The following is a 15,154-nucleotide window of genomic DNA, read 5'->3' on the forward strand; positions in this document are numbered from 1 at the left end:
ATATTCAGCACCAATGAATAATAAAATGTATGTCAGAAGAATGCAAAAGATTATACAGAAAATTCTCTTAAGATGACTGAAATGTTAGTATTTTAAGAACCCAAAGTGACTCAGAGTCTTAATTTTTTTGATAACAAACTGATTGGATTTTTTCTGCACCAGCTAATATAACCCCTGTGCTGCACATAAGTCCTTTCTGTGACACATAGTTGTTTTTATACAAAACAAAGATGCATCATCAAATAGTGCATAATCACCGGTTACAAAATTAGACGCTTGCTCTTGATGACTGATGTCAAGTACTGGAGCTAACATCAAATGCTTGAACTTACTCCCCTTCTTTCCAGGATCATTTGCAATTCTGCATCTCTCTTTCAGAAAATTTCGGAAAATCTCCTATCCTCTAACAAGGAAAGAAAGAGTACTGGAAATCTAATGTACCTGACTTTCTTCCAAACACAGGTCTTCTACTATGTATGAACTCTAAGGTTGTTTGAACTGTAAGAACAGCATTCTGCAGTCTCCCATAGTCTAGAGTTGGAACCTGGCTGGAACACAGTGTAGATCTTCTAGAAAACAATTCTCCATTTCCTTCTCAAGGATCCCAGAGAGAGGGAGCAATATGAGATATTGAGTCTTGTCCCTGCATAAAGCCAGGATATGACCAAGTTGCACATCTGAAATTAGCAGCTAGAAAATGCTTTTAACACCCATGGTTCACATGTGATCTTTGAAAAAATACATTCTTTCTCCTGCAACTGACCTAGAGGTTGGGGTGCAAACTTTCCTATTTTAATAAGTTATGAATCACGTTCACAGAATCTAACTTCATTCTTGCTGGGATAATGATAAACTAAGTTCAACGGAAGCTGAGGTCACTCAACACTGCCTACAAGAATATGAGACCATATTCTCAAGGCAGACTAAATGCAAACAGAACTAACTGTATCAAAGATTTACCAGTTAATTCCAACCTAATGAAATAATTTTTGCCATTGATAATAATTCTGGATGAATTTTAAATCTAAAGGCACACAAGTCTTAAAAAATACCATCAAACAGCTACTGATTTTGCCAATGTCGGTATACTATTTCTAAAACTGTGTTCCATAGACTCGGTAAATCAATTCCTTTGTTTTATTTTTATGCAGAATAAGAAGTATTTTCTCTCTTTTGTCCAAGTCAAGGATTAGGTCAAACAGACAGCCTCTCTGACTTACAAATTCTTGTTAAAATATATGTTGATCACTTATCTCTGTTACAACTTTTTACTCTATATAAATTATAARTTGACTATATTTATATTTAAATATAAATTCAATGTTGACTGTCATTAAATTTTCCCCAAGTTCAGATCACTGAAGATTGATCATTTATTTTTTTTGGAGTAGGAGTAGGGGCCAGGAAGAAACAATTGTAGAGTCTTCTCTACAATGCAGTATTTCCCAGGTTCTCACATATGTAATTAAAAGCCATTTTAATTTTTTAATTTCAGTTGCTATGGTGGCAGAAATGCAGCTCACAAAAAAAGAGGGCAATGTTTAAATGCTTAGTAAAACTTTGATTTTTTTTGTTCTCTTTTTCTTTTGAATCAGATGACAAGGACAATGTAATTTAAACTTCAGACTATCACTGTCTATACATCTTTTTTTTTTTTTTTTTAAATATGATTGCAATCTGACTAAATTACAGTGGTAAGCAACAGTTAGGGATCCAACCGCAAGCTCACAATGACAGTAGTAGATAATTGTTATCTCCATAAGTACCTCTGAGTTAAATCACTTGTTTTAATACAGATTAGTTTTGKATTAAAGTTACAGGGTTGGCATGAGAGACATGATAAATGTAGTCATGACAGAAAACAATTTTTAATTTAGTATACCCTATCAATCTAGATAGCCCATGAATATTTACCACTAATTCAGTAGGCTGGAACAGAATTTAAAAAAAAAAAAAAAAAAAGAGGGAAAAATATAGAGGGTTTGACCTAAACAAGGACTATGGAAAAAATATATATATATTCTCAGCAATTTGACTGAGAATAGATCTTAAAAAAAAAAAAAGCCTGAACTGGTTACAGCATTGGAAAATACATTCAGTGCATCATTGTAAAAACAAACCTTTTTAAAAAATGACATATATAAAAATAGTATGAATTCTTAATATGTATTTCTCTCTGCTGAATTTACCAGTAACTTCAAAGGTTGAAATAAAATCATTTACCGAAATTCAAAACAAACCTATTTGATCACACCACACTTCTCAGAAGGGATATAGTTTGCAGGGGCTTAGTGAGGGCACAGTATAAGCTGAAACAGGTTGTGTGTGCACTGAACCAAACTAAATGGTTTATAAAAAAGAAATGTTGTTTCCATTAATTTTGGGGGTAATCTCATTAAAAATGCCACCTGTCCAGAATGTAAGTGTTCAGGGTTTAATTCTTTTTCATATCTCAGTGTTCAAACACAAAACGGAGAACGTAGCGTCTTATAAGTATTAAAATACTGCACAAAATAGCTGATTCTGAAACCCTCATTACTGCAGCTATTTTTTCCAGCTGTATTTCAATGTCTGGCTGTTTTATCTTTTACTCTTCCTCTTGTTGTATTCAAAGAACTGATTTCCTGATAAGTTCAAAAATATATTTTTACCGCTCTTCTAACAAAATATTCATAAACTATAAATAGCACTTAAAATTCATATATGCTAAATAAATGCAATGCATAGGACGTACCTTTTAAAAATACAAACCCCCCTCAAAGAAAGAAGCAAAAAAATCACAAAAGAAACCACAGCAACTTAATTCTGCATACCAATAGTGATAAAATGTATGAGTCCATACAGACTTTTTACCTAGATCAAACACTTTCATATACTCAATTAAATTTAAATCCCATTATATAATGTGTACTAGTCTCATTTTATGCAATTTTCTAATTTAATGACTTGGTATTAGGCTTTCTCCTTTTCACACACATGGACTAATTTTCATGGTACTCAGCCCCATTGGGAAGTAGGTCATTAAAGTCAACTGAAGTGAGACAGAAACTTAATACCTAGACAGAGCTGTAGAACAGCCAGAAGCACAACAGTAATATAAGCCTGTTTTTCACTCATTATAATAGTATTAATGAATAATGAAGAAATATCTTGAATTGTGGGAAGCTGTCCTTTTCTCTAATATTTATCAATTTTGCTCCCTCATAAAAATACATTCATGTTTCAGTCTTCAGAGCAGAAGAATAAAGTCACCATCCCGTAAGAGTTGAATTTCTTTTAAAACAACAAAAATTTTTAAAAAATCAAAATATAAATAAATAACACAATTATAGTAACATACAGCTATTGAGGTAATGCTTGTTTTGCATGGGAATATTAAAATCCACATTACCTTTCTCAATGTGTATTCTTTTTGTCTCATGTCCCACATCATGACCAGCCAGATCGCCCTCTTTAGGACCAGGAAGGACATTAGGTGACAAACCCATCAGCATTTGGTTCATAGATAGCCCATTCTGATGGACAGCTGCTAGACACAAGCAGAGACAGGAACAAGATCAGYCATAACATTAACAGACACTTTTGTATTTACTGTATATGTTCTTACTCTGAATTATAGATGAATTCTAAAAACTCCAATGTCACTTTAATTAGAGTTATCAACAGCCAAACAGTGGGAAACTTTCCTCCTGTTATTTCTTTTATTTCAAGAGTGCATTTTAAAAAGAAGAGTTTAGTATCTTTGGACTCAATTAACAAGAACTGAAAATCAAAATGAAACATATGAAGATTAGAAGCCTCCATATTAGATATTTATCAATGGTTTTGTTGTTGTCTAGTATTGTTTACTTTTGTGATTTATTTAGTTGAAGAAAAACTCTTTCATATTATCATCCTTAATATGCAATCCTCAACTTCTTCAAATTAAGCATTGTGGAATTGTAAGAAAATTGTAAGAAAACACAACTCTTCAAAAATACACTGTGCGTCAACAGCTTTGCTGATTAGATGATTAGATAGCTTGAAAAGCTCTCAAGCACCTCTGAGAAATCCACATAAAGCTATACCCTATGTCTATTCTGSTAAAACTTGTATTTGCAAGAGGCTTATGCCATTCTTAGGAAAGCATTTTCCCATATGTACTTTTTATTTTTGCTGTATTCATTCTATTCTTGCCTACGCCACAAAAGAAGATGCAGTTAAGTGACATTAACAACAAAACAACAACAACAAAATTGGAGAGAGGAAAGGTTGACTTTTTAAAATAAATAAGTTATCCGATTGGCCCAGTATTTAAAAATTCTATTTCCTTAATCATTGCAAGAAACAGCAGGTACTGTTCCTATTCCTACCTGCTGGTAAAGAATCAGAGTGAAATACGTAGATTTAAAAGTGTTATGCCTTATCAGAAACAATAAAGATCTTTTCATTTAATTTACTTTTTAGTTCAGTGAACAGTGAAAATCTTCTTTAATATTTGTAAAATATATACAATTCAATCAGTTACCAAAAAAAAAAAAGAGCTGTTTTTTCAGAACTTTGTAAAATGGTATATATGGAAATATATTGTACATAGTATATAGTCATAGTATAATAGTATAATGACATGGGAAGTGATTCTAATTTGTACTGTGAATCATGTAAGTGATAAGAAAATAGAATTTTGAACTTGTCATAGTCAAGCTTCATTTACGGACACAGAATTTATCACTTTTTTTTTTTCCTTTGGAAAGCCATTTTTCATCACATAATAATAAAATATCTTTCATCTGAAAGTCAATGAATGAAGAGTTAGCTTCCTGAGTCTGGAAAGAGCCTAAAAGGAAAGAATCTCAAAAATGCATATGCTGCACCTAATTAATATGACTACAAATTTCATAGCTCTTTCTCAGCCAAATTTGKGTGACAAAACCTCGAGTTTCACCTATTGACAAATTTCATTGTGCAGTGATGTAGTACTTATAAGTACGGAAAATTGCATTACAGCAATTATGAAAGCAACTGAAAGATGTAAAATGAATTTAAGTTAATTACCATAAAATAATATATGTTAAAAACCTCCAATTCTGGGAGGTTTTTGTTGCACTCTGCAAATTCAGAGTCTTTTCCTTACATTTGCATACTGTACATGGAGTCTTGATAAAAATGGTAACACTCTGAAGTGCTATGGTTTAATCTCACTCCATACCGTGTGAGTTGTAGGGTGATAATATTCTTTGTATGCTATTTCTCACCATTACATGTTTTCTTATTTAAAAAAAGATTTAGAAAATATGCAGAGGTTTTAATTGATTTACCCTACTTTTTTTTTACCAAATAACTCTACCATGTCAAATGTTACCTATGAAGTCAGAATCAATTTAGAAATCAAACTAAAGAAACAGATTAAATAAAACTCAATTTCTTTAAAAAAATATTTACAGTGTATGTTTGCTTCTAAAAGTAATCTAGCAAATTGCTTTCTGGGTGCAATTCTGTATTTCATAGCTCGTATCTTTACATTTAATATGACATGATGGCAGTTTATATCAGTACCTGTTAATGTAGCATCAAATATTATGATAGTGTAAACTGGGAGCATAATGTTGGGAGATAGTTATTGCAGCTGAATTTCAGAACATGATGCATAGGAGATTTGAGGGCATTTTGAGTAGAAAAAAAAATCAAATTTGAAGTGGTGACAAGGAGAATAATGTGACTTACGGATTCTGTCTGAAGAGCTCTCAGTTCGTGCAGGAGAGCTGGACACACTGCTGCTTCGATGAGATGATGGATGGCTGCCAGGTCTTCGGCCCTCTTCAAGAGAAGGAGCAGGAGAAGGGCTGTCTGGAACACGTTCCTGTATCCCAGAAAAGTAATTTCAAAAAAATGCATGTTAGACAAAACACTCYTTGTGGCTTAAAAATATCATTTCTCTAAACTGAATTTCCCTCCTAAATCAAAATGTGATTTTTATTTTTTTCTTTTGTTGAGGTCTCCAGGTTGTGCAGACTATTCTCAAAGAAAACAAGTCTAGAAYTCTAGACCTTACATTTTACCATGCAATTTGAGAGCTACTCACCTCATCAGGCTTTTAAACTGCCTTCTGAACTACCTATAAAAATAAGTTTTGTTTTACTTCATTATTTTTCTCACTTGTATCAGCATGCTATCAAATATAGGAACATGTATTTTGTTTGCTAGCTTAGAAATATTGGCCTAGTATTTCTAATATGGGTAGAGGAATGATTTATTCCTGTACATTCCTGTTTCCCAACATTTTCTTTTCAAAAAGAAAATCCTCTTGAAAAGCAAGGATGATGAAGAAATTAATTATAATGAGGCCCAAATGTCTATGTCTGCACTACAGAGCACAAACTTGGAATAAACCATGTTTATTCTAGGAGCATTTGTCATCACTAGTTATGCAGGAGGCATTCCATCCACTCACATTTTTCAATTCAAGGGAAAGCTCAGCAAGCCTGTTGGGAAGAGCTACAACAAACTTCAAGATGTCCCTTGAATACTAAGGACATGAGAACCATGGTGCTTTTAAATGATCTGGTCCTGCTATGTGAAAACTATTGAGATGTAGCAGAAATAGCTGATATTTACATGGAATTTGGATAGAAATACCAATGTTCCAAAACAAGAGGAAATGGCCTCAAGTTGCACCAGGGGAGGTTCAGTTTAGATGTTAGGAAGAGCTCCTACACAGAAAGAGTAGTCAGGCATTGAAACGGGCTGCCCAGGCAAGTGGTGGAGTCATTGTCCCTGGCAGTGTCCAAGAAACGGGTATACGARGTGCTTAGAGACATGCTTCAGTAGGCATGGTGTTGGAAAGTTTATGGTTAGATTTGATGATCTTAAAGATCTTTTCTAACCATAACAATTCTACGACTCCATAAATGACAAACAGAGGAAGATGAGTCTGACTGTTGTACAATAGTGCTTTCTAGAAAATTCTTTGTCTTTCCTTGCATTTTCCTTGCTACTGCTTGTTTGCAAGAGTCTACCTCTTTGTTAGGTAGGGTATGAGTTAGGTTGTAATGGTCCAATCGTCATGAAAGTAAATAATTCCTACAGGGAAAATCTGCTGGGAGGGACTTCTTAAGACAAGGTGGATTCTGTTTTGTTTTGACATTGTTTTCATGCTGTCTGAATTCTGAATAATAATAATAATAATAATAATAATAATAATAATAATAATAATAATAATAATAAATTTACTAAAAACTGTACAACATGCTTTTGTCTTCATGCAATAGAAAAAATCAATTTGCATGGGTTTAAAGTACATATGAAAACTTAATGTCTTAAATGTTTTTACCTTTTTTGAAAAGAACATTCCTTTTCCTTACATTGCGTATTGATTATGCAGTAATACTTATTCTACAGGCAAAATAGCTGGATGAATATTTATTTTGCTAAATGTATTCCTATGAAACTTAGCAACACAATTATCTATAATAATTGATAGATTTGTTCCAGGAAAACTTTATGATAAATGTTTGCTAAGATTAAGTTTGTGATTGCAAAGGGATTCAATGGTTCTATTAATGGAGTGGGTGAAGACCTTTCAGAAAAATGTAACAAGACATTTAAGTGGATTCTCCTTTAATAGTCTCGGGTTTTTAAGTCAAAAACATTGATGAGGACAATTTAATGGCGACATAGCTCTAGGCTTTTTATGAGTTTGGTTGTGCTTATATGTCCATGAACTAGGTATTCAAGAGGAGGATTAGAAGGCAGATGTTTTCAGAATGTAGAATATTTATTTCTTTAGATTTAGTAGGATTTAAGCATGCACTGCGTACAGATTTGGTATAAATTGGAACACAGTATATTTAATCACTTATTTAATATAATTTCACTGTTTGGCATACAATGTATTGTTCTTAGAAGGGTTTCATTAAAATGAAATCCAGTGAGCATATAAGATTTGAATACAGAGCTGCAGAGTAAATTAATTTATTTAAACAGCTTAATTTGTTTATCCTATTTATTTATGTGTGCTTTTACAGCATGTATTATGAGATGGATAGAGAAAAAGGAATGCACAGGACAACAAAATACAATTACTGAACAAACAAAAGAGATAATGAGTTTTATTCCCATATAATATGACATAGCAGACAAACTCTACAAGTAAACTATATACGCTGACTTTATCAATTCATTTGTAAAATACCCTTTAACCCCAAAAAAACAAGGTATTGAACTATGCAGGAGTGGGGGAGTAATTAATTTAATACCTTAGCTCATTTCTTTTTAGAACTCTTGCTTCATAATTCTACCAATCAGTAACACAGTTTATAGCAATTACTTGTCTTTATCAAAAATAGCTGTAATAATAAATGGAAATTCTACTAATAATAAATTGAAATACTCTGTAGCTCTAAAAAGTCAGAGTGATAAACTAATGGTGCTGGCATATCAATATGTCTGTCTCCCTTACTAGAGATTTTGTGAAGAAAGGATGGATTTTGTCTGTGATAAAATATTAACTTTACCACTTTAGCACTTCAGAAGTGCTTTATTTTAAACATTTTCAAAAAAGGAAATGAGCATGTTCAGTGAATACTCAGATGATCAAAGCTATTCTATGACTTCTGTAAAATCTCACTTTTGTGTAAATCTACATGAGATACTATAGAAACATATTTTACTGAGTTATAATTTCATCTGCTGTTTATATTTTTTCCTAAAACTTGTCCACTTCTTCTGACAAACTCAATTTCACCTAAATAAAGATATCTCTAGAGAACCTGAGGTTAGTTTGCACAGTAATTATGTTAGATTTCTCTTGGCAAACAAGTACAAAAGTTAAGAAGCTACATGCTTTGCCAAAATTAAGCAAAGAAGTGGAAATTGTGCAAGATTTAATTTGAAGTTGACATACATGAATATAGGTATCTAAATATAGATTTTTAACATGTGAGATAGAGAGCCAACTTCAGAGACACCTAAATTTAGGGTGCTAGCTGCAGGCATGGTCACTTGCAGGCAGATATCTCCCATTCTGGTCATTTAAGACRTGATCAATAAAAACAATGGAGCACAGAAAATGATATGCTTCACTCTTTATATAAGAGTTAAGGTCTTAGTTTAGCTGACTGTACAATATTCAGTATCATTTGAGATATTAAATAGTCTTGAAACATCCATACAAGTTTAACAGACAAGGCCTACAAATGACCTGCTTCCTTCTGGTGTGACAGCAGTAGGTTAAATTTATTACTCTAGATACTGGCTAGTGAACAGAATAAACTCCATTAACAATATTTAGTAGAAAACAAGAAGTAGAAAATTATTTTTCATGTGGAAAATATAACCCCTGCTAGCTATCTCTTTTCATCAGCTTTCTGCTTCCATATTTGTTTCTATTTGTTTTACCAGCAAAAACATAGCATGAAAAATTGGAGCATATGCAACAATTAAGATATGGTTGGCCAATTTTTCAAAATAGCTTTCAATTAGGTATCAAAACAGGAGACTTCATTAAGCAAATGAAAACATACTCCTACCAGTCAAATTTGGAGTATTCTGTATTTTGATCTCTTTAAAATTGGATCCAATTTGCAAATTCTAAGCATTTAAGAATCTGATATTTAACTCTTCCAAAAAAATATTCTTCCCATGTATTGAATTTTTACTGCAATGCCCTTTATTGTCCTTTTATTTCATTGACATTAGAAATTTAAGATCCCCTATTTTTGTTCCACACCTTTGTTCTATACTTTCATAATTCCACATGAGTATCTCCAATTAAAACAGATAAGTTTGATGTACTTTACATTTTTCCAACAGCTCTTATATAGATGTAAAGCCCATTCTGTAAGATCTCCTCTAAAAAGTTTAAGAACTTCAAGAATTCTCTGAACTGTAATGGTATCTAGAAGACCCTAAAAACAATCTTTTCTATACCATACATGTCTTTCTCCTCTCCATAGGTCATAAAGCTAGTTATCATTCTCTTTTTGCCTCTTTTTATCTCTGCTCTAGCAGTACATTTCCGTTGTTTGAAAATTACCTCACAACCAAGTGTCTTCCTCAAAAGCCTATCATAAGGCAGCTTTGATGGGGTTCGGCCTACATCACTTTACAAGAGAGAACATTAATTTTTCTCCTCTTAGGAAGACAGTCACAGAAGTGACAATTTCTAGGTTCTCACCACTACAGTCTTTCCATATATATGCATATATTTTATTCTGTTTCTTAGTGAGACAATTCCAGAATCATGCAGACAAAATTTAAAAATGTCTACCTGTTTTTCATAGGCAGGCTCCATCTTCTGTATACCTCTCCCTTACAAATATTTTTAGCTCTAGCTTTTTCTTCCAGTTTAGTTCATTTCTTCATAAGACTCATCTCTTGTACTTAGTCATCTTTTAGTCTTAGGGATACAGATTCACAGATTCACAGAATATTTAAGGTTGGAAGGGACCTCTAGACATCATCTAGTTCAACCTTCCTGCTCAAGCAGGCACACCTACAGCATGTGGCACAGGGTGGCATCCAGGCGGGTTTTGAAGACCTCCAGAGTAGGAGACTCCACAACCTCCCTGGGCAGCCTGTTCCACTGCTCTGTCACCCTAACAGTAAAGAAGTTSCTCCTCACCTGGAGACGGAACTTCTTATGCTTCAGCTTGTGGCCATTACCCCTCGTCCTGTCGCTGGCCACCAGTGAGAACAGCCTGTCCCCTTCCTCCCTGCATTCTCCCTTCCTGAACTTGTACATATTAATCATATCCCCTCTGAGCCCTCTCTTCTCCAGAGAAAACAGGCCCAGCTCACTCAGCCTCTCTTCATACGAGAGATGTTCCATTCCCTTAATCATCCTGGTTGCCCTTCTCTGGACCCTCTCGAGAAGCTCCACGTCCCTCCTATACTGGGGTGCCCAGAACTGAACACAGTACTCCAGGTGCGGCCTCACCAGAGCTGAGTAGAGGGGCGGAATCACCTCCCTTGACCTGCTGGCAACACTCCTCCTGATGCAGGCCAGGATCCCATTGGCCTTCTTGGCCACGAGGGCACACTGCTCACTTATGGTTAACTTAGTGTCAACCAGGATTCCCAGGTCCCTCTCCGTGGAGCTGCTTTCCAGCAGGTCGACCCCTAATCTGTACTGATGCCTGGGGTTATTCCTCCCCAGGTGCAGGACCCTGCACTTGTCCTTATTGAACCTCATGAGGTTCCTCTCTGCCCAACTCTCCAGCCGGTCCAGGTCCCTCTGGATGGCAGCACAGCCCTCCGGAGTGTCGGCCACTCCACCCAGCTTGGTGTCATCTGCAAACTTGCTAAGGGTGCATTCCGTGCCCTCGTCCAGGTCATTGATAAACAAGTTGAACAGCACTGGGCCCAGCACTGACCCCTGGGGGACACCACTGGCCACAGGCCTCCAACTGGACTCRGCCCCATTTATCAYCACCCTCTGAGCTCTGCCATCCAGCTAGCCCTCGATCCACCGCACCGTGCACTCGTCTAGTCCACTATCCYGGAGCTTCCGTATGAGGATGTTATGGGAGAYRGTGTCAAAAGCCTTGCTGAAGTCAAGGCAGACAACATCCACGGCTCTCCCCTCGTCCAGCCAGCCTGTCATCCCATCATAGAAGGCTATGAGGTTCGTCGGACATGACTTCCCCTTGGTGAATCCATGCTGACTGCTCCTCAGCAGCTTCTTGTCCTCCATATGCCTGGAGATTCTCTCTAGGATGAACCGCTCCATCACCTTTCCAGGGACAGAGGTGAGGCTGACCGGCCTGTAATTGCCCGGCTCCTCCCTCTTGCCCTTTTTGAAGACTGGAGTGATGTTGGCTCTCTTSCWGTCCTCKGGCACYTCCCCTGCTCTCCAGGACCTCTCAAAGATGATGGAGAGAGGCTGAGCAATAACCTCGGCCAGTTTCCTCAGCACTCTCGGGTGCATCCCATCTGGGCCCATAGATTTTTGAGTGGCCAATGACTTCTAGACATGCAACTGAGCATACTCCAGGTCTATCACTAACAAAACTCGTCATCTGTCTTCATGGCCTTCAGAATTGAACACTTTTCAAGGTATTAGTGCTTTGAGTCACTAAAATGCAAAAGTTAACTATCTTCAGCTTCAAACTTCATTATTTTGGGTGACATCATATTAAGAAAGGATACATAACACACATTGTTTTTTACACTCATCTTTCAAAAAAAAAAAGTTTTAGTAAGGAACAGTTCATCAGATTCAGATCTTTTTAAGAAGGCATTTGGCTTCCAATCTCTTTTTTTTTTTTTTCAAAGATTATAATAATCTCCTTTACAATGACCAAAGCACAGATTTACAGCCTTCAGTTATATTTTGACCTATTTTGAACTCATGTGGGAAGTATTTCAGGAATGGCTTTCTTGTAAAATTACATACATAGTTTAGTTTACAAGGGTGAGAGAAATGAATTCCTTGTTTATCTTTTTCATTCCTTGAAAAGAGGATATTCTGCTTTTATAGTGTCATCTGTCCTTGAGTTTTATCATAAAATGCTATAAGRCTCCAAATTAATGCTTAGTCCTGTTTATTATCACTGTCTTGCTCAAGATCTTCCTATCTTTCCAACGATGGAAATGTTGTCTTTCCTATTTTGTTCTAAGAAGCGCTTTTTTTTTTAATTCTAATGAAAATTCAGGAGTTCTATTTTGTCGTCATTAATTGCCCTATTGTTTTAAATAGTTGATCTATTTTCTCTAAAGTACAATGTAATCCACAATATTTGTAACAAGATATTTTTCGCTAATAAAATTAATGAATATCTTTATTTTTTCAGCTATTGGAACAGCTTAATTAATTTGATTTTGTTTCTCTTCTTACCTCTGCTACTTTTCCCTCATTCTACCTTACTGTTTCCAACACAAGAACACTGATAGTGTTCACTATCACTGTTCACAGTTCACATTCACAGTTATCACTGATAGTGATAACACAAATGCAGAAAGACATCCATTGGAAAGTTAGAGAGAGAGAGACATTGTGGATTATACTGATTACTACTGCAGTGCTTACTCTATGATTACTGGGAATATTAGTAGGATTTAACTGGAAGTTGGAACAGCAGTAATCCTTTAATAGTACTTAAAAAACAGAGAGAACCAAATTCTTGGAAATCATGGTCAGTCCATAAAGTGGCATATGCAGGAAGTGACTTCCACAGGTCTGGCTTGTGGCAGAGGTTAAAAATGCAGACATTGATCAGTAACAAGAAAAAGTTATTATATTTGTCCTAGGGAAACTAGAGCAGTGTCCAAGGTGTTGAAAGCTTTGACTCATGATAAAATAGGATCATTCCTGGAAGTGTCTCAGAGTTTTGTATAGCAGAATTCTGGCTGCTATTTCGGTTCTGCTTCTTTTAGGTCCATATCCTTTTCAGCTGCCTCTATAAATTCTAATTTGCCCTGGAAATGCACATTTTGACTAAGAAACAATATATTCTTCCAAGGCATAGGTATAGTTAAGATATAGTTAAAAACTCTTCCAATTGAATTACCCTTCCAATTTAATTATCTCTTTCTGATTGGTAGGTTGGATAGAATTTTATTACTTAAAAAGAAAAAAAAAACTTTTTTCCCCTGTTTTTAGACATTGATATCACTTGCAAAGCAACCATTCAAGCATAGCTTAAGAAGCAACACTGCAAATTCATTCCTCAAAGAAGTCAATCCAAACTGTACATCTAGCCAAACGCTAAGAATGGGACTCATCTGGCTAAAAATACTTGTCTAAAGTACTCCAAAAAGACATATCTCCCAGATGCCACGTGCAGGATATGCAATAGCCAATCTCTAGCTTGTAATAAAATAAAATGTGTTAGAAATTAAAATAAATAAATTAAAATACGTAGATAGAAGTAGTTAATGAAGTGAGATACTCTGCCCTCTAATATAAAGATGATTAAGACATAAAAAGTTCTTCAGTTGCACTAAGGAAATATTAATTTGGGTTATAATGCAATTGGAACTTCAGAGTTATATGACACTTTTCATGTTTGTTTTCCAATATGTAAAGGTGCATGCTTTGGGACATGATGTCCATTTAGCTTGTACAGCTAATAAAATTAATGAATTGTAATTACTTTGTTACTATTTCTTTTTTTATCATTAAATCATTTTTCCCTTATATTATAAAACAAACTTATTTTTCCCATGTATCAGATAATGAGGAATTAAAAGAGGCTGTGCTTTACACTCGTGTAAGTATATTGTTCTATAAATCACTTTAAATAATCACTTTAAAATAAAAATCGGTAAAGAAAAAATCAGGCTTTTCAGATTAGACATTCAAAATATATATATATTGTTTGGGATATAATTCTCTTTGCTCTCATTCCTTATCTACAGAATGGGCATAGTATCCCCAGCTTCATATGACTGTTCAAATATATATCTACTTTTGTTTGCATAACACTAATTTTGTAAGGCATAGAAGTGCCCAAAGAAAATTTGCTTTCAATACAGTACATGGATAATTTTAAATAAGACTTGGCCAGACAATGATTTGAAAATTCAAATACATACTGAATAAGTAACCACTCACTGAAAGAGGTAGAGGTCTTTTGAAAAATACAGTATGTGATTGTGCAATTAAATTCACACCATTCTGTATAGCCCAAATGGAGTCACATTAAGGTTGTAGAGCACTGTAGTATTTCTGAACTTTAGGTTGTTGTCCTTTCAAATTTAGCAATGGTCCTTTAGCATAGCCATAGGATGTAATTTTATTCAACACATGCAGAGAGAGACATCTAAAGATTTTACAGCAACATTTAATATATTACCAAATCTGGCAGTTTTATCAAGTTTATAGGGCTTGAAAATCCTACTTAGCTGTTAAAAGCAGTGAGGTGGAAGGGGGTTCCCATCCACAATGTCTAATTGCACTTCCAGGATGCCTTCCAAGGCTCCTGTTCCTCCACAACGGTCTGCCAGTCAAGTCTGAGAAATAATCCATCCAACCCTTTTTAAAAAGTTATCATTTCTGTAACTGAAAGATAAATTACCCATAAACAACTTCCACACTAAAACAGCCCATGATGGCCTAAGCCTTCTGTGACAAGAAAGCTCCACCACACTCGAGGCTGCTCACAGAGCAGATACAGAAGGCTCAAGCCAAAGCCTTTGCAGTGCCCTTTCCCCTCTCTGCCACTCTGCGAAGTGA

General features: G+C 35.1%; 1 protein-coding gene across 1 annotated transcript in view; it reads right to left on the reverse strand.

Moving 5' to 3' along the window:
- DACH1 (dachshund family transcription factor 1) overlaps positions 1–15,154 on the reverse strand; it is a 352,406-nt gene that overhangs the window by 97,799 nt on the left and 239,453 nt on the right. The window contains 2 exon segments of the mRNA XM_026044517.1: positions 3,392–3,526; positions 5,704–5,839. Coding sequence (XP_025900302.1) covers positions 3,392–3,526; positions 5,704–5,839 — 271 coding nt within the window.

The sequence above is a fragment of the Nothoprocta perdicaria genome, unplaced genomic scaffold, assembly GCF_003342845.1.
Source record: "Nothoprocta perdicaria isolate Ctin4 unplaced genomic scaffold, notPer1 scaffold_37, whole genome shotgun sequence".
NCBI classification, from domain to species: Eukaryota; Metazoa; Chordata; class Aves; order Tinamiformes; family Tinamidae; genus Nothoprocta; species Nothoprocta perdicaria.